Raw genomic sequence first — 23,163 nt, 5'->3', positions numbered from 1 at the left:
TCACTACACTACAACCAAAATAGAGAGTACTGTAATCATCATAATCAAATAATTGTAATAATAATAACAATAATAATATATATAGGGGTAATTAGCTTCCAACTTGCAACTCGTAACGCAGTAGTTTTTAATTAGTGAATTGGGGAAAGAAACACAAAAAGAGAAAAGAAAGGGGGGAAGTAGATAAACTTGTATTTATTCCCACCATTTTGTTTTGTTCAGTTAAATTGGGGCGTCTTTCTTTGTTGAAGATAAGCTAAGTCTGTTGCATTTTGTGCTTCAGTGGCTCTTGTTATGTTAATGAACTTTGCTGGTTGTCAAAATTCGAAGTAGTGTCCTTTCTATCTCTTTATGCCTTATGGTATGGTATGGGGTATTTTGCTGCAAAAGTGAGAAATCAAAGGTTTGTGGAATTACGATCGATCGAGCATATTCAGTATGGAATAATAAGCTTTGAATAATCACATGATGGTTCTTTCTTTCTGGTTTTGTTATTAGCGGTATGAAAATATGTTCTGAGAACCAAACTGGCTTTGTTGTTTGACTTTGACGTCACATGATCACATGAAGAAATATGTTTGGCCTGGGCAGGAAGAACATTCTGTAGCACCTCCATCGGGTGAGAGCATCTCCACAAAAGCAAAGGGGGAGAAAAACCAATGCTGCTAGCCTAGCATACCAGTTTGATTCTACTCTAGCTTTCACAGTGTCATATTTTGTTATTATAATTATTATAAATTCTTGAAATCATTGTATTTTAGTATTATACATGCAGCTTTACTGTTTAATTAACGCACTATTATGAGCAGCTTATGACACTTGAAATAGAAAATAAGAATTTAAGCATAAGTTGCATAAATACAAGATTGTATTTGATAAATAAAATATTAATAAAAATATTGTGTTATGTAATATTAAATTAGTATATTTTTTTTTTGAAACAAAAAATTCAACACAACAAGGTGGAGTATCAACGAAAAAGTATTAAACAGATGAAATAAACTAATTTTTAATCATCTTCGACAAAATCATCAACATCCAAAAAATCAAATATCACTCCATTTTTTGTAATTTTTAATTGACTGATTGACTATCTCTATAATACATAATTCTTAATTTTTGAAGATTTTGTCATCTCTTTTTAACTAAGTGCTTCAAATGATAACAACATTCTATCAATCCCACACGATTCATTAAATATATGTCAGCTCTATATCCATTAGTTTCATAATGCTGACACACTAACGTCTTTTCTTTCTTTGAACTATACAATCTCATTAAAGACACCTATATAACAAAAAAAAAATTTAACATATTCTCGATAAAAATATATTTTATATATTTTTTTATTAAGAATACAAAAATACTGAATGAAGATTCAACTGATTTTTTATTATCATTACCAATTTTTTATAATTATATTTTTAATTTTTATTATTTATTTTATCTTATATTTCTATAATTTTTTAAAAGTAAATAACTATCGGTTCAAATTTTTTTTTGTGCATGTAATAATTTATTGGCTAGTGACAGACTCTTAAATAGAGCTCAGATCCGTAATAAATTAGTTTTTGACCTGTTGGGTTAGGAAATACCGTGCGCAAAAAAATGAGAAGGAAGAATTTATTGTGTTGCATAGAACTTTATTTTACTTATTTTGAAGTTCTATTGTCCTGATAGAATTTATTGGGATTTAAATTGATTTAATTAATAAGATTATTATCGACAAGTAAATCAATTTAATTAATAAATCGTTTGATTTGTTTTTTCAATTGACATCATTTCTTATTCCAAACATGCTTGAATAAAAAATGTGAAAGGGCATGGTCATCTTTTGGGCTGGAGCGAATTGTTTAATATCCATATGTTGGGCCGCAACAATGGTTTGCTCTTTCGGCCTTTCTTCTACATCTCTCAATTAGCATCTCTCTGGTTCGAATTCCGTGTAGTTAATTGGCCAACGACAAAAAAAAAACCCCACAAAACTTGAATTTGCATTGTTCTGGAGTTGGAAGGGGTTTAGAATTGGCATGGCTCTGCTTGGATCAAACTTAACCGGCGAGGTCTGCACCCTTCTCTCTTCTTATTCCCCTCTCTTGTTTTGGTTTTTGATCAGCTAGGGATTTGATCTGCACCCCACTGTTTCCCTTTTCTTTTAATTATTTAATTACAATGGTGTTCCCGATTTCTATAGCTTCAGGAAAGTCTCGATTGGAATTGAAACATGAATTCTGTCGTTTGATGGATTGATTGAGGTGTGTTGTTAACTGAACTAGTTGTTGCAGGTTGGACTCCGTTTACTCCTCTGCCCTCTCGGCTCCAACATTGTAATTCGGACTGCATGGTATGATATTTCTCATTCCGCTAGATTTGGTTCAATTTGTTATTCAACTATTTACTCCCTTTTACTTTGTGCTTCTTGTTGCAGCTGTTCAGTGGGAATTGCTTTGCCTGTGTACTCTACATTCAAGGCAATAGAAAATAGGGATCAAAATGCTCAACGCAAGTGTCTTCTCTACTGGGCAGGTACCTTTTCCCCTTTACTCTTATAGTCTTACACTTTTCGTTTTATTTTGTTTTCTAATATATTTGCATCACCCCCTAAATAAGCTGGAAACTATATACAGTTGTCTGAAGTTGTAGTTCAGTACCCTTAGATAATTTGACATACATGATTAAATTGTCATTTAACGATTTTTAATTATCAACTTCACATTAAAACAATTGCACATGAGTTTCCACTGAACAAAGATAGAGATAGTGTAGTGTTTTTAACTTTAGATTCAACCTCTTAGTGTTAGTGTCTGAAGTCTGAACTTAACATGGATTCTGTTACATTATTTATGATTTTTTCTCCCCTTCTGAAATTTGCAGCTTATGGCTCATTCAGCCTCGTCGAAGTATTCACAGACAAGCTTATTTCTTGGTATAGGGTTATTTTTTCCCCTCCTATCTTTTAGTATAAATTTCTAGGTTAATTTTGATGTCATCCTACTCTAGTGAGTTGGGTATTCCCACTAAAATTTTCAATGTTCTATGGTCTACATTTTCTTTTTAATGTGAGATACTACCTTCTAGTTAACAAGAATTTTTGTATAAGAATTTTTCTTTTCAAGTTTGGTAGTTTCCTCATTCATTTATTTGCCAATTTGAAATTAGGAGCATGTTTATCTGGATTATTGGCTTCATGCACTTCTTGGTTCGAGTCACTTGTAATTCTTTAAATATTTTTGCAGGTTTCCTATGTACTATCACATTAAGTTTGCATTTCTTGTTTGGTTGCAACTTCCTTCGACCGATGTGAGTTTTATTTTGACATAGAATTAGGTTTCTCTTTATTTGTACTCATCTGCATCTCAATTACTTTTCACCAATCTATCTTCTGTCCGTATCTTTTTTTCTTTTCATCCCTAAGTCATAACTCTTATTATCTTTATATTTTTTTCTTCATTTTATTCCTTGATTTGCTTACCTCTATATCGGGATTTCCAAAGAAACCAAACAGTTCACTAGATGTTTGATAAGTGTGGTAGTTTCTTAGATAAAATCAAAATTTCTTCATTTTCTTTTGCTTGAAATGCGTCTTTACTCTCTACTCGTCAGATGAATAAGTATTAGGATCTGGAAAATGCTGTATGGACAACTATTAGGTAGACATAGAGAGAACTAATCTGCAAAACCATTGAGTTGTGTGGATCAGTGGTCAGTTGTTATGGTTTGACACTGCATAGCTCTAGATACAAATCTAATAGCATAAGAAGTTGTGAATTTTGGTAAGGTAGATTGTTCAAAATATAACCCTACGAAATTGAAATTCAAAGACTGTTAGGATTAATAGCTGATAAGTGCTGCAGTTAGATGAAGCTCTGAGGCCCTGGTAACCATGTAGTTCATTTATTATTTCAGAATGTGGAAATCAATTGGCATTGTGGGACATAACTTGATTCCCAAATTTTATTTTCTCTTTTTCTTCTCTTGTAACTCCAGAAAATTTTCCTTTTTCTCCATATATTGACTTTCTTTTGTCCTCTTAATATTTTGCATTGTTTTTCTTTATTAGCACTATATTCCTGGCCTTCTAGGACATTCATCCATTGAATATCAATGTCTCTTTGATGCCCAACTCTCGGAATTCTGATAAGCTAGTTCTTCAACAGGGAGCAAAGCAATTATATATGAAGCATTTGCGTCCTTTTTTGTCAAGGCATCAGGCAAAAGTTGATCAAGTTTTAGGCATTGCATCTTGTGAAGTGGTATGTTTCACGGATGCTATAAATTTCAGAAGAAAAACCTTGTAATCTCCTCAAAGATGGTGAAATCAAGGAAAAACCTTGCAGCTTGTTTATATTCTAAGTATCAAATTGTGTAGTTTTATCTGCCAATGGTTGACAGGAAGAATCTTCTGAGGATCCTGTTTCAATGTGTTGGTCAATAAAGAAAATAAGAATGCTGTTTTTAGAGTAGAATTTGTCTTGTGGTTTGCAGATCAAACTTGTGAGTTCATATCAAGCAGAGATCCAGTTTGTCAGGAGCATGGTGGTGAAGATAAGTGGTTCAGGTTGATGATTATGTTTCTTAGCTCTGGAATACAGTTGGTGCTTGATTACATAAGTTACTAACCTTCAAATTTAATTTCCTGTTAGCGGATCATATGCTGGGAGGGACAACTGAATCAGATAGATCAAGGCAGCCTAATCCATCCGAAGACCCTGCGGTGCCCTCTGATGCTGAGCCTGACCAAAATAATAACTAATTGGTTTGTTTTTAAAATGTTTCTTAAATCCTTTAGTCAGATTTTCTGCTTTTTGCATAGGTGACTGTGAAGCTGTCAATATTTTGTTGAAATTAGATGCCTAAAGCATGATAACTACAATGTACAGTGGTGTTGCTTACAAGCCTTTTATTCACGCATGCTGTTGCTCGTGTATTATCAACCTCAATATGACATAATATTCCTCTCAAATTTGAAGTTTATTTAGTTTCATGAACTGTGAACTTTGAGTCGTAGTAAATTATTTTCAGATCATATGACAAATAATTATTTATTTCATTTTTATTTTTGTAGTCCTGATTAAAAGTTGGTCTTCTTTACTAAAGGTAGGGGCGTGTATTCAAAGATTGAATTAGGCAGAGGGAATCTAAACCTTGCCTGATTTTAAGCAAGGGCCATGTTTGTGAGTGTTAACCTAACCTAGAAAAGTGGGAATGACTCTTGCACGTTAAAAGGGGAAAAGCAAAAAACTTGAACTTTTATTCAGTTGTCGAAGCTTAAATCAAGAGCTGAAAGTATATATAACAGGTAAGATTAGTTGGCTAGTTGCTGTCATTATATAAAGTTACCAGAATCTGATAATGAAACCTCAAGTCACCTCAAATCCTCAGATATTATTATATAGGAGAGAACAAAGACGTGGTTCCAGTCACCCACGGTGCTGGGAGATATAAGCGTTATCATGACATGAGTTGCAAAACTAATTTCTGAGCACAAATGCTCAATTATCCTAACATAATCTACGCTTCAGGGCAGATGAAATATTACAACAAATGACGTGTATAATAATAACATCAGGAGAATTACAATTGAGGGTTAATTAATGGTATGATAAAATTAGTGAACAAAGAAGAAAAATTATACTATATCCTATGCTCGATTAATTAATAGAACCGGCATTGATAGAATTGCAGCTGCAAGTCTGTCTCTTCTAGCTCTGGGAATTGATCAAACCTCGGGGTTGCCTTATAATGAAGATAACAAAAAGGTGATTTATTCGAGGCTGGCAACTGCTTCTGGTCCACATAACCTTTCCAACTCTTCCTGTTGAGTGTTGACAGCAAAAGTATTGTTAGAGGACATAATCTAAGGTTGTAAGACCACAACCTGGTCAATGCTAATTCAGTTCAATAAAATTGGAGGTGTAATTTACCTTGATGGAATTATTTTCAGCTGTAAGCTTCTCGCATTCTTCTGATACTCTCTGAAGTTCTTCTCTCAGAGTTCGGTTCTCGTTTCCCAGTGACTCCACCTTCTTTTGCAACTCTTCACACTCGGCCTGTTGGGTACAACAAATGAAAAACATTGAAGGATGTCAAATTGTAGCATTGAAAACACTGAAATATTATTGATATCCCTTAACCATTGCTTGCATGAAGATAACTGTAAACTACCTGCTTGCGTAGTCTTGACCTCCTAGCTGATTCTCTGTTAGACTGTTTCCTTTTCTGTCTCTTCAGCTCACGTTCGTCCTACAAAAACCGAAATAGGAAAGGAAAGCTAAGGCTCAGTACGGTAAAGGAAATAACCAAGAGACACACAAAAGATAAAAAGGAAATGTTTTTGAAAACAGGGAATATATGGCCTGAAGTTCAAGAAGATAATGTGTAAATCATACTTGTATCCACTGTTCACCAAGTGCAACTTCACGTCCCATTATAGTAGGAGGGTTGACAGCTCCTGGGGCAGGTTGATTGTTTCTCAGTTTTGTAGCATCAGCACCTGCAGAAGATGCATTCCACAAGTCCATTCCAATATTAAGATTAGTTGCAGCCATTGACACAGCAGCCTTTCCAGAAGATTGAGTTCCGGCATTGTTCTGTGCATTGGCTCCTGAAAAAGTTCACAATTAAGACAAAATTGCTTGAGTAACCATGTAAAAATTAAAGATAGGAAAACACGCAGAAGAATGCAACATACCATCAGCAAGCATTTTGTCAAAGCTTCCTTTCTTGTTTGTAGCCGATTCCTACAAAGAAATATAACCCATAAGATAGCAAGAAACAAAACAGGAAAATATCAACTTCCTTTCAACTAAGCCATCTACTTTTAGTGAAATATATGAAGTTGCAAAGGAAGCCAAGTGTAAAATAGCTACAATCCAAATATATTTCAGGAAGTACTATTTACTGCAAAGGGTGATTGCTGATGCTGAATAGTAAATTTTTACCTGATGGTTAGCATTCTCATCACTGTCATCGGATGATCCCTCAGAACCGCTTTCACCACTGTCAATGAATTTTTTTTTTGAAAAATCCATATTAAGCAAGCTAACTGAGAAAGAAGTCTCAGAAGAGATCAAAATTAACCAGTGGCTTCCCAAACCTTTGTGAGATGGCATCATTTCCTGACCCCGAGCCTGCCTTTCCATTGTCTCCTGCTTTAGAACCATTATTGGCAGAAGTTCCCTTCAAATTTTTAGCGGAATTCCGATCTTTTCCGTTGGGTACCTTGCCTACAAAGTCGGTCTGTGGGGCACTCGGAGTCTACCCAAATGTTGAAGAGAAGACAAAAAAAGAGAAAAAAAAATGTCCAACATTAATTAACTTCCAAACTATATCAGGCCTGGCAAATAAAATTTCCCAATAACATGTGAGTGGTATTGGTAAATTATATTATATATTTTTATGCCAGGGAGAAAATGCAATACCGTTGCCATGCTAGGATGAGCATAGACACTCCCAGGAGGATATATAGCTGGATATGGAACAGGAGTACCATATGGTGGCATTAGAGGATGCTGAAAAAGAAACAAAAAACTTTAATGATAAACTCGTAGAGGCAGAATGTGGTAGACACCTACCAAAAAATGAAATGTGATATTTACCTGGCCTCCCCACAAATAGGGATGGGGAGCTGCAGAAGCAACAGTTGAGGCGTAAAAAGGAGGTGGAGTAGCTCCAGGGGCATAATAAGCCTAAATCCAAAGCCCAACATGTTAGGTATCACAAATACAAAAGCCAGATTGCACAACTTTGATCACCAACCTGCATAGAGCTTGACCAATCAGGATAGGAAGGAGCCGGTGCAATCTCCTGTAAGAAGTAAACAGAAACAATAATGAGATGGGTGCAAGGAGCAGAAGAAGAAAAAGGAGATGGTAAAGAAAGAACCTGAGTTGTAGACGATGGTTTAGAAGGTTTAGCTGTGCTTTCTTCCCCAGTCCCCATCTAGACCACTTAAGAAAAACTGCACTTCCAATATTGCCACCGAACCAAATAACTTGCAATCAGATCAAGTTCTGATAGCCATGTAAGTAATTCTACCACCTTAAATAAACACACCTGTCAGAAAATACACAATGAATAAAAAATATAATTTTCTTGGATTTCATTCAACTTCAGGCATCAAAAAGCTAGTGCAACTAACATCATCATCAAGGAAAGAAGCTTCATATAACGATATCTAAATTACAGAGTATCTAGCCGAAGCAACATTATTTTCACATTTCTAGATGGGGAATTCAATAATTTGAGTGAAGAAAAATCTATATCCGTACCAGTGAGCGTTACTCGAAAGTGGCTATCACTTTATACACATTTATTGATTAGCTGAAGGACAAAGACAAGGACAAGGGAAAGCTGCATCTTATCACGCATCACACGGGATGATTCAATCCCTATTTACAAAAGGAAAGCATGAAAGAGAAAGGAGACAAAGCTATATCTTTTCACTAGCATTATATCTATGTCATGTACCTATTAATGTTTATATGCACTTCTTACGCTCATATTATTTTAGGTCCGTAGTGCATTATATTTCACTTTTAGGATTGAATAATCTCTTATTCCGTTTATCGGGGCGATCATGGTTTAACCGTTCATCACATAACGTGTTTGTTCTAATCTGCCGTGCAATACACGTCCTAGCGGTTGCAACACTTGCATAACAGATAACACAATACCATCATGATGAAATTATGGATTGTATTAGAAGAATACTATGGCGTCTCTAATTAGCTGGCAATACTACTTTATATTGAATGCCAATAAATAATAAATTAAACGAAAATATTTAATAAAAAAATTTAGTAAAATCAGCCTGAACGTGTTTTATTTACTAAATAAAATAAATTTATTTTTTTTCTCTAAGATTATCGTAAATTAAAATAGATATTTGACTTCACATTGCGTTTATTTATTTTGGACTTGATTATGAAAAGAGTTATGCTAGGTAACCAATGACTTTCTTGAACAATATAAACAATAGACAATAAATTTGGTTATTATTAGATATTTAATTACTCATGCCACTCGTTAAATTTAGAATTAATTTACTTTTTTAACCCCATTGTTCAGCAATATTGTCTACCTATCCTAGGGAAAAACTCAAAATACACAACTTATGCATTTTAAAGTCAATGTTAGTTCACCTTATCCGTTTTCTTTTCCGGTTTAATAAACCCAAATCATGTTGACTAGTCAATGCAAGAACTTCTCCTTTCAATATTCATTTACTTAACCAAAGATTGACAATACTTGTAAAAAGACATGTATTGTATACTTACTAGAGGGCCATAGAAACCTCCAAAGTTGTTCATTTATTAGAAAAAGCTTGCACACGGAATTAATAGGAGTGATGATGAGACTCCCTAAATACCATGGTCTCGTCCCGAGATTACTGTTTTCTCATCATTTGTAACTTTTAAAGCAGAGGTCGTTCGGTGATAGCACAGTATTAATAGTGTACGAACAAATATATATATAAAATATAAAAATAAAATAATTATTAATTTGTTTATTGTTGTTTGCTTATCCTATTCCTTGTCAAATAGCCAAAAAGTAATTTTCAACACCACTTTTCTCTTTCTTATCCACAAGATGATGCCTCTAATTTAATCACAATTTTAGATCAGCGAACAAAATTAAAATCCTGCTTATTCTATGTCATAGATGAACGCGGCCAATCGTTTGTTGCTTTCTCAAACATAAGAACTGCGATTTGACTCCGTCAAAATATTTATTACTCATCTAATTAAGTTTTGAAAAGATAAAAGGAAACAGAATCAATGAATCACGTTAACATAGACAGAGTGATGTATCAGAAATTTCGGATTTGGACTGCCAAAGACACAAGAAATTCGGATTTAGGCGAGAGAGTGGAACACGAAGCGAACGGAATTTCAACTGAATCAGAGAAGAAAGCAAAGCAGTTCAAATTCAAGGGGAAAGAAAAGAAGGCTCTAATATCACTATCACAGAAATACACCTAGAAATTTACAGCAAAACAAAGCGAGCGAGAGAGAGAGAGAGAGTGTGTGACCTGTTCCGATGGCGTGAAGAAAAGATGAGGTGGACTTCCAACAGGGATAGATGTCCAAGCAGGATTTACACCTCTAATAATACCAATTATAACTCTAATAATTATAATTATACTAATGATATTGTATGCTTATGTTTTGTTTTGTTGTGGTGCTAGTATGAAGGAAGGAGCCAAAGAGGAAAAGAATATTGAGAGAGAGAGAGAGAGAGCAGTTGTGGGACGAAATAGGAATGGGAAGGACTTGAAATTTCGCAACAAACTCTAACAAGTTGGAGGAAGGAAAGGGAAGTGAAAGTGAGTGTGTGGGTTTAGGGCTTTTGGAGGTGACACGTGCGAGCCAAGAGGATTACAGCTGTCAATGTGTTACTGGATTAGGTTTCCTACTCTTCCGTCCAACTACACTTACACACCCCACCCCCTGACTCATCACCCGAATTTCTCCTTACTGGATGGATAGGATAACATTCAATATTCCTTATTTTCTAATTTTCATTTTAAATATATGTGTAGTTTGATAAATGTTATGTTAGGCATATGGAATTGGGAACTGTTGGGAAGCAATGAATGCGTTGTGAGTAGCCACGCGCACACACTCTGTATTTGTGACATTGCCTCCGGTTTCCACTCCTTGGTTGGCTACTTTGCTTCGTTGCTGTCGGCCACATACCAAAGAAAAATTCTTATGCTTTCAAAATGTCAAATGCCTCCACGCTCTCTCACTTTTACCGTTTTCAACTTCAACCAAGTGGCCTAATCCTCCCATCATAATCATCACCAATATTTGGGAGGATTTAAATAAAGAATTTAATTAACATGCGTTTTAAATTATTATTAATAAAATTTTTTAAATTTTTTTATTATTTTTTTATTTTATTACTTTAATAACTACACAAGAATTACACTAGAAATTACACTTTTCACGTTTTTTTATAACAATAATATCAGAGAGACCAAAAAAAATCTAAATTCATTTTATTTAGTATTTATTTATTATAATGTGTATTAAATAAAGTCAAAAATAGTAAATTTTAACAGTTTTTATTAATATATTTTTATTACTAAATATTTCTGTTTTTATATTAACGTTTTTAATTTGTAGTTTTAGTTTATATATTTAAAGTACATATTAACTAAATTCTTAAATAAAATATGTCAAAAAACAGTGTAAGAGGGAGTTTTTCTCTTTTTTCATTGTTTCATAAATGGGCTTAAGAGTGTTTGGTGTAAAAGCTTTTATCCATTTTAGCTTAAAGAGATGAAGCCAATAATCTTTTCAATTTTTGGCGGTGTATCCCCAATATGCGTTTTGATGATGAAATAATTGGGCTCATGATATTTCGGACCAAAAAACAATTAGCCTCTCTATCATGAGATTGGGCTTGTTGACTTTTCGGGTCCATATCGTAGAATTTCTAATTGATAAAGCCCAGCAACCGAGAAGAAGAAAAAAAGAAATCAGGACAAAGGAAAAATGCCCTAAAATTTTTCTTTTTTGCAGCGTCTGCGAAAAATTCTTCTGTCCAGCATCCACTATCATCTAAGTTGAAACTAGAAACCGATAAATTCAATGAATCAAAATAGAGTGAGTTTGATTTATCTAAATTATGTCACATTATTAGTTTAACTTTTTTCTTCTTTTGATTAGGCATTAGGTTTACATAATTCGATAAACTCAATCCAGTTTTGTAAAACCTCAAACTCAAATTGGATTAATTGATGTTTGTTGCGTTGTTGGGTTCCAGTAATATGATATATTTTCTAATTGATTCGATCATGTGATTTTAGGTAAAGTAAGTTATAATCACGTTTTATTTCCTCATATAATCCTATTAGAGAAATTGTCTTTATACTTCAAAATTAAGCCATGATCAGAATGCATGTATGTACCCCACTTATAGCTAGGTACTTAAGTCCATTTTAAAACTTTGTTTTACAATACTTAATATTAGTCTCTCGCTCTGTCTTTTAGTTTATTTCCCAGCACGTTGAACCCCACAACTACTTTTCACCAACTTAGAATCTCTCCCATTAGGCTTCGCATTTAACATGTTTTATTTTATTTTATTTTACATATGTGAAACAATAATATAAGAAATTAATGTAGACAAATAAGTAGTGAACAACATAATATAATGAATGAATCATTGAATTGTTAGATGTTGCTGTAAGGCTGCCATATAGTCTAAGCCTAGTGTTGAAGTCAATGCAAATTTCAATGGACAAACAATTATAAAAGGAAAAAAAAAAAAAGTAACAGTGTTAGTCCTGATTCTGGAAAACCAGAGCCCCTAAACAAGAAGTAAAGACTTTGTCTAGGTTCAAAGCTTCAAGACCTCAACCATCTATTTCATGGGAATAATTAGGCTGCATATTCTCTCTGTCTGTTTCATATCTGTCCTTTTTGCAAACTCTTTCTTAAACACACGAATTATTTTACTTTATTATATGTCCACCTTCTTTCTATCATCATTTTAAATTATAATTTTATTATTAAAATCTATACAGAATAGTTCAACTAAAATAATTAGTGTATTTTGGATGAAGGAATTTCATGATTTAAGTGTTATATTATAATTTAAGAGAAAAAATTCTAAATAATTATTTACAATTATTTCGAAAGACAACGAGATTTCTGACAAAAATAAATATCCAACTCGACTTCTGAGCTTTATTTTTATGGGACTGATTAGTCTATGTGTCAAAAAAAGTCAATGTTTTTTTTTTGCATAGGGACTAATCAGTAAAAAAAAATCAAAAACTGAGTGGAATATTTCTTTTGTCAAAAACCTCGTAGTCCTTTCGAGATAATTATCAGGGTTCATACGGAGTATTCACTCTATATTTAACTAATTAGTTACGTATTATTACTTGTAATAATGACTTTCATTCTGTTGAAACAAGTTCATTTACAAGTATTTAGTACAATAATTTAACTACCTCACTTTATAGGCGTAGCCTTTTAATTTTCATATATAGTGTCACAACCTCTCAAAAGAGAATGCTAATTTTTATGACTTGGCTTATTATTATTATTATTATTGTGGTGAATATCACTTATTTTGGAACTCATAAGTCATAACATACTTAATTCTAAAGTTTCATTATTTATTTATTTATTCGTTCTTAAATGCCTATAAAAAAAACCATCCCTTTGAATATTTTCTCAAAGAACAATGTTATTTAGTTTGTATTTTATCTTGAAGAATTGAAACCATTAAGTCTCATATGTACTAAATAAAAAAATAATGACATTCACCCCCTAATGGGATAAAATGCAATTAATCTAACTATAACTTAATTTTGAGATAGAAATAAAACACGCTATACATGTAGCACTACAAATTAAATTATGTAAAAGATTTTTAAGATAATAAATTATAAAGTCAAAAATTTTTATTTACACCAGCTATTTTTTATTTTTTAATGTTTTATAGCACTACAAAAAAATTTAATTGTTAAAAAACGATTTTTTTAAATTTATTTTTAGAATCGATTTTAAAAACATGATGGTAGAAAATTTTATTTTCTTTTAAAAAATATTTTCTGGAATTAAGCATTAATCATGCATAATTGCATATGTAACATTCATGTTCTTATGCTCTTTCATATCAAAATAACTGTCTAAAAAATAAGAGACACATATATTAAAACAAATAATAATAAATACATGTAATTAATTAATCATCATAGTTATTAATTTAAAAATGTTATTTAAAAATTTTATTAATATCATCTTAATGATAGAAATTGACAATTATTTGGAATATCAATTTTTTTTCAAATGTTTTTTTTTCTTCTTCTTTTATTTTAAGATAAAAAAGCAAGATGCATGTATAGCTAGTAGTATGCGACTATGCCCCAACAGTTTTGTATTTTCCGTCGGGACCAAGATCCGCTTAGTTTCAACTTTAGATCACGACAGTTACTATATGTGTGTGTGTGTGAATTCATCAAATTTTATCTAAATTAAAGAGTAAGTTATTCTTTGTAATATATTTTATTATTATTAAATTAAATAAAATGAATAGTCAACAAAAAATTAAATAAAATGAATTGACTTACCATAGTTAATTTTAACTTTTATTCTAATTTAAGTTTTATTGATCTAATCAATTAATCATGATGTCATTTTTTTATAAATTATAAAAATTATTAGAAAAATTGAATTTTGTAATTTTTTATGTTTTTTTTTAAATCACACATTTATTAATCAATTTTAATTATAAAATAAAAAAATCTCAAAAAATAAAAAGAATAAATAAAAAATGCAAGAAGCACAAAAAATTAAAATTCTCAAAACTCTCTCCCTTGCTTTCTTAAAATCTTTTCAAAAAATTTTTTATTGTTCTTATTAACTAATTATATCTAGTTATTATCCATTATTTTTGTTGGCTAATTTAAAAGTTATTTATTTTATTATACGACATACACATGCATTAATTCATGTTATTACTGTTAGAAATAAGAAACTAAACTAGAAGAAGGATTTGTGTATTATTGAGTGTATTCAAGTTGTGTATTTAAGATGTCTGGAATGATATAATATAGAAGGGTATTTATAGGAGTTAAGAGAATCATAATAATAAAGACGTAATATTCTATAATAAATATTCAGATATACTAAATAATTCTAATTGATCCTAATTGATTCTAATTATATTCTAACATCCCCCTCAAATTCAAGTGACACTTGAGTTTGAAACTTATTAAAAATTAATACAACTAAATAAAAAATGCATAAACTAATAGAACGGATGCAGACAGAATTATCAGAAGAAAGCGCAGACAGAACTGCCTCTGTTGGAAGGAAGCGCAAATGGAACTGCCGCTGTCGGAAGGAAGCGCAGATAGAACTGCCGCTGTCGGAAGGGCGGATGCAGGCAGAACTGCCGAAAGGAAGCGCAGATGGAACTGCCGCTGTCTGAAGAAACTAGGAAGCGCAGACGGAACTGCCGCTTGTCAGAAGGAAGCACAAACGGAACTGCCGCTATGCGAAGGAAGTGCAGACGGAACTACCAGAAAGAAACGCAGACGAAACTGCCACAAGGAAACACAGACAAAACGCAGACGGAACTGTCACAAGAAAACGCGAATGGAACTGCCACGAGAAAACACAAACGGAACTGTCATGAGAGAACGCAAATGGAACTATCGAGAGAGCGAAAACTATATGATTTCTTCATGAGAATAGGTAAGTAGCGGATGACGATGGTGTTTGATCATTTGATTCGAAAAAAACACAAGACAGAGAAAATAGACTAGTCGATGAGATAAAAAGGCATCAAAGAGCGACAAAAGGGAAAGAAGAATGGTATAGAAAAAAAAATGCAAAAACTACGGTGATTTCACCGTAAGGAAAACAATCTACCCTCTTCAAGGAGAATACCATCTCTGATACTATGTTAAAAATAAGAAACTAAACTGAAAGAAGGATTTGTGTATTATTGAGTGTATTCAAGTTGTGTATTCAAGTTGTCTGGAATCATACAATATAAAAGGGTATTTATAGGAGCTAAGAGAATCGTAATAATAAAGACGTAATATTCTATAATAAATATTCAGATATACTAAATAATTCTAATCGATCCTAATTGATTCTAATTATATTCTAATAACTACATTTCTGTTTGTATTTAGGTCTTTATTTTTTTTGTTGCACAAACATATTTTTAACTGCATTTTAGTTTGCACTTAAAAATATACTCTTTTGTCTTTATTGTTTTGAAAGTGAGGTATTTAAAAAATTTTGTTATTTCAAAATATTTTCAATGAATCTAGTTTCATTGTTAAGGAAAATGAAGGAGATTTTTAAAAGAATGAAAAAAGTAGGAGAAAATTAATAAGAGAGTATTTTTTTTCTTTCTAAAATAGATTTTTTATTTTGTTATTGAAATTAATTAATAGATGTGTGATTTAAAAAAATAAAAAATTGTAAAATATAATTTTTTTAGTAATTTTTATAATTTATAAAAAAATTATACTATAATTAATTAGGTTAATAAAATTTTGATTAAATAAAAAATTTAACTATAATAAATCAATTTATTTTATCTAATAACAATATCATACAAAATAATTTATCCTTTATTTTTAAAAAAGTAGAAATTCAGGTACAGTCAATTTTACGTGAAGTTGATAGTTGAAAGCCATTAGATGATTTGACTGATTTGACTAAATTTTTATCTAACAACTATTCGTTATCAACTTCACGTGAAGTCGACTGCACCTAACTTTCACATTTTAAAAAATATCGGATAAAATTCACCGTATATATAAACGGAGCGATAAGGATTAAGGAATTCCATTACTAGTTCATTCTCAAAAATCAAATATAAAGAATCCGTTGTAATTGCCAAAAATAAAACAGAGATAAGATGACCAACTAGATTAGGATTGAAACGTCACTACCATCGAACTTTATGTATAGACTATAGAGCCCAACTCATCCAATTGTATGTGATTTTATTCTCTAATTTTATATGGACATATATAACAAAATGAAACCTAGCTAGAGCATTGGTGAACTCAATTATTATTAATTATTTTTGCTAAAGAAACATACGACACGATATATTTCATCATGACATTAGTTAAATAATATTGTGTATAAAATAAATATATTCTGAGATGAGGGGTCAAAATGCAAGTTATTATGTTGATGAATACCTTCCAATTACATCATAGTCAAATACACACACTAGTTTAGAGCTAGGAACAATATATTACATATTAGATTATTATCCACATTATTTACAACATGCTAATTAAACTTATGTAAATATATAATAAGTTGGCCTAGTAATGTTAGAAAAATATAAAAAAATAGTCTAAACTTGTCTTATTTATATTAATTCTAGTAATAATTAATGAATATTAAATAAAACAAGTTTTGACCAATTTTTTTGTTTTTACCAAATATTTTCGTACGGATCAACCCATTCCATGCCATTAATGTAATGAGTTTCAGGCACACAAAAGACATAATCTCCAAGAAATGGCGGGTCCATAATTTCCATTGACTGTGATTGTGATTGCGATTGCGAACTAGAACTGTTGCTTGGGACCATGTCTTGCAATCGTTGAATCTCCTCTTTTGCATTAGAAAGTTGCTCGTTAAGTTTCAGCACCTGCAACCATGGCATGAAAATTGTGAACGATTAAAATGGAAAAAAAAAACTAGAAATAAGTTTGTAATAGTAATATAAGACCGAATATATTCATATTTTAGTATCTTTGAAAATTAGACAAGGTATGCATGGTTTGGTAGGTGCATTATGGTATAGGCAAATGGTGATTCACGTGGGAACACATGTCACGTGGCTTAGTGGGCCTTCCTTCAGCAAAGCCCAACGTTAATTTTATCCTAATACAAATATTCACAAACTTTATGGAAGAACTGAAAAGAAAACAGTGGTTTTTGTTGTCTGCTAAGGTGGCATTTTGCTGTTCCATCTTTGTGGTCTTTTTCATTTATTTTTTCTTTCCTAACTCTTATCCCGTGGCCAAGAACTAACAGGACCATTTGGATTTCTTCGAGCCCAGAGCTCGCATATATATAATAAGTTGATGATGAAAAAAAATTACAATTTGTTTTATTTTATTTTTCGGCACTTAAAAATAATTAGTATATATTTGGAGTTATCATCATTAGTTCTATGTCTCACTTATTTTAAAAATATCCTGAACTTGATATATATGGCCGGTGGGTCTCTGCTTTGTGTTTTTTTTTTTTTTCGGTCTGAAGAACTGGCTGCATGCGGGTAGTGCTTCACTCTTTCATGTTTCAACCCTTAACCCAAAGATTTTACTCAGGTAAAGATGTCTTTTTATAAAGATGGTAATTAAAATGTTAACACTTAACATAAATTATATTAAATAATTTAATGCTTTACATAAAGATTTTTTATGTGAGTAATAGCTAGTCATGATATTTTAAAGATAAATTAATTAAAAAAAATCAACGAGCTAACCTGTAGAGTTAAGAGAAGTTAATTAGTCACATGACATGCTTGTCCAAAACTGACGTTAAGAGAATTAAAAAGGAAGAAATAGTGATTTTGGGTTCCCCGTTCCCAGAAAAGCAGAAAATTTAATTAAGCATTAAGAAAGAGAAAGAGAAAGAGAAGGTTTAAGTAATTTGAATATAATAGTTACCTCAGTTTCAAGGCGACATTTGTCGAGTAAAGTGGTTTCATGTGCTCTCTTGAGATTGGAGTATTCTTCCTCCAGTTTCTTGTTCTTCCAACGAGCTCTTCTATTCTGAAACCAAACGGCAACTTGCCTCGGATCCAAACCAAGCTCCAAAGCTAGCTTGTCCTTCCGTTCCGACTCCAGTTTGTGTTCGTTCCCAAAATTCATCTCAAGAAGATTCACTTGCTCTTCACTCAACTTTCTCTTTTTGTTCCCTTCTCCACCTCCGTTTTCTCCTCCCTTCTTCTTCTTGTTACGCCTCCTTCTTGCTTTCTTGTTCTCCCCTACAATAACAACATAAAATTAAAACAACAACAACAGCAACGTAACAATATTACACATCATTAACTAGTCTAACTAAATAACTAACCTTGTTGAGCAATTATCTGAGTGTATGCATCACCAGCAGCAGGATATAACTGAGATATAAGCATCATTTGTTCATCCATAGATCTTTGATTCATGATTCTATGTATTTATATGTTGATGATGATGATGATGATGATGATGATGATGATGATGATGATGATGTTATTAGTCTTATATTTCTCTCTAATCTCTCTTGCTAGTTGCTAATATACTATAGAGGAAATTAAGGTTAGATATTCACTCAGCTGGATCGCTTCTTGTTAAGGAGGAGTGAGCTCTGAAAGCTAAGAGTCTAATGTTGTTGGAGAGACAAGATATGAGAGTGTGATGAATTTATAAGGAAAATGATGTGTGAGACTGTGTGTCTTAATGGATGCACAACACTCACCCCAAAAAGTGCCCTCATTTCTCTTATATATTTACGGATTAGTGCCATCTCCGTCATTTTCTCCATTTATTTATTAGACTATTAGTTGCCAAGACATGCTCTACTAGGCTACTACACTTATACTCGTTACGGCGTTAAATACAGGCGATTCTAAGAAAATTACTCCTTCAATCTAATCTAAATAAAAAATTAATTAAATTATATTAATTTAGATTTAATTACATTTTATTATTGATAAATTATATAAATTGAATAAAATTTTAAACTTATTTTTTTTTATCATATATATTTTTTTTACAAGATTACAAATTTAATTCAATCTAAATTACTTGAAATTGGTTTTGATTGAATTGAATTGTTTAAAAAAATTATCCAATCCAAATTATATTGTAAGTGAAATTAATGTTTGAATAGAATAAATAATGTTTGATAAGAAACCGATTTACCATGAACGCAGCTAATACTCATCATGCAGACCAACAAAATAAGCGTGCGGCACCCTTCCAATATAAACGGGACCCCATTTTATCTCATCATATATATCTCTGTAAATTCATCTATCATTGATCTCGTACGTACCAAAAACTAAGGGATACATATCTTGCTATGCAAATTAATATAAAAACTTGTAGTATATATACTTGAATAGTTAGCTTTTATATACGTTTTTTATTATTTAAGTATTTGTAAGCACTAAGTATAATAATTTAGACTTGATGTAGAAAGATCATAATAAAGAAAAAAAAATAGTTATCTAGCTACTGGAGGAGTCAGTCATGTGTATATACCCAGCAAGGGACCAATTAATAATCATGAAACTCATCTTGTATGTCTTTCAATTTGGATTTAATGATTAATGAGTACGTACAAAATGGATTAGCCATCTAGAAACCTAGATAATTAAGCATACGGACAATGCTGGAATTTATGTGTAAGTGGAAACCCACACTTAAGTAAGTCTTTTCCAAAGAAAGGGAAATTCATCACCTCTCTTATCCACAGTCACACGCATGCCCTTCCTTTTTTTTAATTTATTTTTTTTCTTTTAATTTAAATCCTCTTTGATGTGAATGGGATTGGGATCCCAAAGCTGACCACCTCGACCTTAATAAACAAAAGAGGAGCGGTTAGCCTCTGGAGTTGAACAAGTAAGGCACTTTCAATTTTGTATCCCAATTAGGTGGTATAATGCATGGTATATATATATTCATTCAATTGTATATAATATGTTCCGGTTGAATTAAACCACACTCATCATATACGGCTTTGCTTTCTGGCTTTGTGGTTTAATTTAGGGTATGCATGGCTCGAGATGAGTGTAGCTTTGAAACATATGTTTTATGATATATTTAGCAATTAATTAATTAGAACTTTGAGTTCACACCTCCCTAGCTCTGACCTTCCTATTAGGCATGTCGTCATTCACAACGTACGTGATGATCACTCACCACTGTCATATATTTTTATTATACTCCCTTGGGTTTAGTATATTTGCAAGTCAAGGACAAAATAAATTAAATTAAAAGTTAAAAACGTGATATCCTATCCATATTGTTAATGGATAGGTTGGACAGGATTGAGTTCAATTTCACTCAAAGGTAATCTCATATATTTTTAAGTTTGTTCTTATTTTATGTCAAAAGATGCAATCTCTAAACTCTATCTATGTTTTACCGGTTTAATCCAACTTTATCCACTTAATTCGTATATTTTCTAAATTTCATTCCATAACATACATTACATAGTTAATCTTTATCATACATAATAATTATATATATATAGACATTTACAAACAAACAAGCCATAAAAATTGAAGATCACACACATACATATGAAAAAGTAAAATTAAATATATAAGGTTAAAATTAATTAACTATTACACACAAACATTATTAATTAATTAGCGTATATATATAGTATTACCATGTCTAATTGCATGGATGGATTTTGTATCTAATTAAGAGTGTAAGACTTCGGGGAAGTCATATGATATATATTTTATAAGTGAAATTAAAATGCCAAGTTGGAATCATATTATAATATGCGAAAAGTCTCAGTGATTATCAATTTTGATAAAAAATTTAGCCATTATTTACCCAGTAGAATTTTTCCTCACACGTCAAATTATTTAGCCATCAATCCTCTTCTTTATCCCTCTATTTGAAATGCTTATACTGATTATTTAATGGCTCAAAATTTAAAAAATTGCTAATCCTTACCATTGCTGTTATAATATAGTGTAAATAATATTTTATTTTATTTTATTTTATATTTAATAAATTTTGATTCGATTTTTTTTCACATAGTTAAATTGAAATAGTGTTACTGTATAATCGACAATTTTAATTTTTGTTATAATAACTATTTCTTTCTACTACAATATTACGAGTTAAATATTTTTTAATTTAATTTATACTATAAATAATAATATTTTATTTCATTAGTTATCTGATAAATTAAAAGAGATATAAGAATTTTGTGTCTAATTATTTTTTTTATTTTACTCCTATCACTGTAACTCATAACAACTGATATTATTATTTCTACTATCATAAGAGCAGCCCAAAACAACCGATACATGTATCATTATTTAATGCTAAACTAATATACAAAATATTATTAAAATATACTGTTATACATATATACAATAAATTATAGGAAAAAAGATTTCAAGTATTATAGAGTATATGAAAGGATGAGCAATTGATTGTATCAATAAGACCAATAAACAATAAATTAAGTATTACTATATTAACGACCGTGACAATTGCATTGATGATACATATTTTTATTTTAGTATTAATACTCAAAATTTATTCTATTAGTTGGAGAGATATAGTTAAAGCAAATAAAACTCAAAAATAAAATGTAATGAAATAAATTTTATTATATAATAATACCGTCTATACTAATTATGTTAAAAATTTAACTTTTTCTTTTTTAGCCATAAATTTAGAAGAGCACAACTAACTCATTTTGATGACAAACAATATCATTGTAGGTAACTTTTATTAAATATAAATTCTTAATAAATCATATGTATTGTCATTTAATTTATATATTGTCATACATAAACAAAAATTAATGTCGTTTTTTGTCTTTTTAAAAAGAAATAATAACCAAATCAGTACCCGAAAGATTCAAACCGTGACATTTTAGTACCTGACTATTGTTATTGACAAAATGGTACCTGAATGTTTTAAAAATTTGCCAAGCGTGTCCTCGTGCTTGCCAGACCATGGCTCCAGCGAGTAAGATGCTTACGTGTTCACCGGTTTTTACTGACAAGAGAAGTTTATTTTGAGTTGGAATTTGTAATTAAAAATATTATTCCAAACCCTAATCCCTCCCCCTCCCTCATCATAGCCCCTTTCCCTTTCCCTTCCCCTCCCCATCGCAGCCCCTTCCCTCTCCCTCCCTCTCATCTCATCTCATCTCATTTCTGCAATAAAAAAGAACAATAATCTAATATCTCAAAATTTCATCCTTTCAAAGTAACTACAAACCAAAACTTTCGATTCTCTCTCTCAGATCAGAAATCTGTTACCTTTTCTTTCTCTTTGTCTTCTCTCTCCTCTCCATCGTCGCCGCCGTCTTTACCGTCGCTTCTCTCTACACCAACAAAGCTGTCTCCTTTTTCTCCACCATCTCTGCAATCCCCAAAATCTTCAAGCGTTTGTTCATCACTTACTTCTGGGTCACGCTTTTGATGTTCATCTGTAACTTTGTCTTAGTGATTTCTTTGGTTTTGCTTATTATAGCAATTGATATACAGAACTCGTTTCTGCATTTTTTCACGGTTCTTGTGGGTATGTTGGTCATTGTAAATTTGGTGGGATTGTTGGTGCAGAACGTTTTTTTACTGTTTACAAGAGTTACCATCATCAAGAGATTGATAAGAGTGCTTTACATGATCATCTTGGTAAGAAATATTTGGGATTTGTAGGTGAATTTTTTTTCTTTTTTTTTAAATGTAATTGATGGAATAGTATAATACATTTAGAAAGAAACACAAATAATATTGATAGATTGTAATTTGCATTGTGATATTGTATTCTGTTGTATATGCTTCTATCTGTGCCTTTATTTGATCTGTGATGGGAGGGAGAGGGAATGAGGGCAGCGATGGAGAGGAAAAGGGAAGAGGGCTGCGATGGAGAAAGAAAGGGAATGAGAGAGAGTG

The 23,163-nt window shown here is 31.5% G+C and overlaps 3 protein-coding genes across 6 annotated transcripts; 1 reads left to right on the top strand and 2 right to left on the bottom strand.

Moving 5' to 3' along the window:
- The first annotated feature begins 1,923 nt into the window (after positions 1-1,923).
- On the top strand, positions 1,924-4,988 carry LOC107487874 (HVA22-like protein k). 2 transcript variants are annotated; one of them, XM_052262018.1, is made up of 8 exons: positions 1,924-2,063; positions 2,286-2,344; positions 2,429-2,526; positions 2,875-2,926; positions 3,237-3,300; positions 4,158-4,253; positions 4,486-4,558; positions 4,647-4,988. In XM_052262018.1, the coding sequence occupies exons 1-8, from the start codon at positions 2,031-2,033 to the stop codon at positions 4,751-4,753; spliced, it is 582 nt and encodes a 193-aa protein (XP_052117978.1). In that variant the 5' UTR covers positions 1,924-2,030; the 3' UTR covers positions 4,754-4,988. The 2 variants fall into 2 exon arrangements, with proteins under 2 accessions (XP_052117978.1, XP_015964050.1); XM_016108564.3 differs by having other exon boundaries at positions 4,644-4,988.
- A 377-nt stretch (positions 4,989-5,365) lies between these two features.
- LOC107487876 (G-box-binding factor 1) lies at positions 5,366-10,304 on the bottom strand. Of its 3 annotated transcripts, none has more exons than XM_016108565.3 (12): positions 10,034-10,304; positions 7,885-8,055; positions 7,759-7,806; positions 7,599-7,688; positions 7,422-7,511; positions 7,097-7,257; positions 6,942-6,999; positions 6,692-6,740; positions 6,390-6,604; positions 6,166-6,243; positions 5,925-6,050; positions 5,366-5,815 (listed from the first exon to the last, which is right to left on the bottom strand). In XM_016108565.3, exons 2-12 carry the CDS (start codon positions 7,939-7,941, stop codon positions 5,765-5,767), a joined length of 1,023 nt encoding a protein of 340 aa, XP_015964051.1. In that variant the 5' UTR covers positions 7,942-8,055; positions 10,034-10,304; the 3' UTR covers positions 5,366-5,764. The 3 variants fall into 3 exon arrangements, with proteins under 3 accessions (XP_015964051.1, XP_015964053.1, XP_052117977.1); XM_016108567.3 differs by having other exon boundaries at positions 7,885-8,040; XM_052262017.1 differs by having other exon boundaries at positions 7,885-8,033.
- Positions 10,305-16,673: 6,369 nt separating this feature from the next.
- LOC107487877 (homeobox-leucine zipper protein ATHB-40) lies at positions 16,674-18,877 on the bottom strand. Its single transcript, XM_016108568.3, has 3 exons — positions 18,594-18,877; positions 18,188-18,507; positions 16,674-17,160 (listed from the first exon to the last, which is right to left on the bottom strand). Exons 1-3 carry the CDS (start codon positions 18,685-18,687, stop codon positions 16,942-16,944), a joined length of 633 nt encoding a protein of 210 aa, XP_015964054.1. The 5' UTR covers positions 18,688-18,877; the 3' UTR covers positions 16,674-16,941.
- Between the last annotated feature and the right edge of the window lie 4,286 nt (positions 18,878-23,163).

The sequence above is a fragment of the Arachis duranensis genome, chromosome 5 (genome assembly GCF_000817695.3).
Source record: "Arachis duranensis cultivar V14167 chromosome 5, aradu.V14167.gnm2.J7QH, whole genome shotgun sequence".
NCBI lineage: Eukaryota > Viridiplantae > Streptophyta > Magnoliopsida > Fabales > Fabaceae > Arachis > Arachis duranensis.
Note: the sequence above shows the minus strand (reverse complement) of the source record. Positions and strands in the feature narration are given on the sequence as shown.